The 1,220-nt window shown below is 43.4% G+C and overlaps 1 protein-coding gene across 1 annotated transcript; it reads right to left on the bottom strand.

The window, feature by feature from the left end:
- On the bottom strand, positions 1 to 654 carry LOC130841314 (ribosome maturation protein SBDS-like). Its single transcript, XM_057717423.1, has one exon. It carries the CDS (start codon positions 652 to 654, stop codon positions 1 to 3), a length of 654 nt encoding a protein of 217 aa, XP_057573406.1.
- Between the last annotated feature and the right edge of the window lie 566 nt (positions 655 to 1,220).

Here is a 1,220-nt window from a genome sequence, read left to right on the forward strand (position 1 = left end):
TCAGAAGCAGCCGGGGTCGATGAGACACACAATTTCTAACTGTTGACCGTAGTCTTCACTTTCTATAACCTTGATCAGTGGCTTGAGTTTTTCTTTCAGCTTCTTCCCTTCATTCACTGGAAGGATGAACCGAAGTCTCACGAGCGCGTGTTCTATCTTCATTTTCTCCTTTAACTGCTTTATCACTTCCAAAGCCTGATGTTTTGTACTCTTGTTGGGTTTGACCGAATAGTGGATGTCCTTCACGGCTCTCTCGATAAAGATAATGGTGTACGGTCTCTTTGTTTCAGGGTTCACATATTTGTCAAACACAATGGTTGCAATGTCCCTAAACATCTGCTCCAGCGGTGTGTGCCATTCTTCATCTGACACTTGAACCTCTCCTTTATTCAAAGTCTGCTTACAGATTTCCGTCTGGTCATCTGTTCCAAATGCACTGATGAGATCTTCCTTCTTTGCAATCTGATCTTTAGAGACATTTACAAACACCGAGTGGGTCTGTAGAACTTCATCAAAGTCTATTCCCACGCCGCTCTGCCAGCCCACGGCCTTGTTTTTGTAGCAAGCGATTTTGAAGCACTTCCCGGCTAGCTTCATCCGTACTACGGCCACATTGGTCAGGCGGATCTGGCTGGTGGGGGTGAAGGTCGACATTGTGGCCACTCACAGACCTTGGGTCCCGTGAACCAAGGCAGAGCCACGCCATAGGCCTGAGGGCTACCTGCGCATCAATGCAACCACCTGGAGGCATGCGCCACAGTAACGCCCGCAGACTGCACCTGCCAATATTTTTTAAAAGAATTTTTGCATCTATATTCATGAGTGATATCGGTGTGTCATATTCTCCTTTTATACTTTGTATGTGGGGATTTGGTGTATATTGACAATATCGACTTTGTAAGATGGAATTGAGATGTGGTCCCTCCTCTTTTATGTTTTCTGAGAGTGATTGCGTAAAATTGGTGTTATTACTGAAACATTTTGGAAAATTCTCCAGCGATGCCATCAAGGCCTGGAGAATTTTCTCCTTTGGAAATCTTTTTAGCAATCTATCTTAATTCCATTAGGGCTATGCAAAGTACTTATCTCAAACTGGGTTAGTTGTGGTAGTTTCTGCTTTTTGTTTTTTCCTAAGTTGTAAAATGTATGTATTTAGAGTTGTTCATTGTATTCCCTTGTTATCCTTTTGACCTCTGCAGGGTATGTAGTAAATCCACTGT

The sequence above is a fragment of the Hippopotamus amphibius genome, chromosome X (assembly GCF_030028045.1).
Source record: "Hippopotamus amphibius kiboko isolate mHipAmp2 chromosome X, mHipAmp2.hap2, whole genome shotgun sequence".
NCBI lineage: Eukaryota > Metazoa > Chordata > Mammalia > Artiodactyla > Hippopotamidae > Hippopotamus > Hippopotamus amphibius.

What these genes read in the sequence shown, in the direction of transcription:
- LOC130841314 (XM_057717423.1), bottom strand. Translation starts at nt 654, where the DNA reads ATGTCGACCTTCACCCCCACCAGCCAGATCCGCCTGACCAATGTGGCC.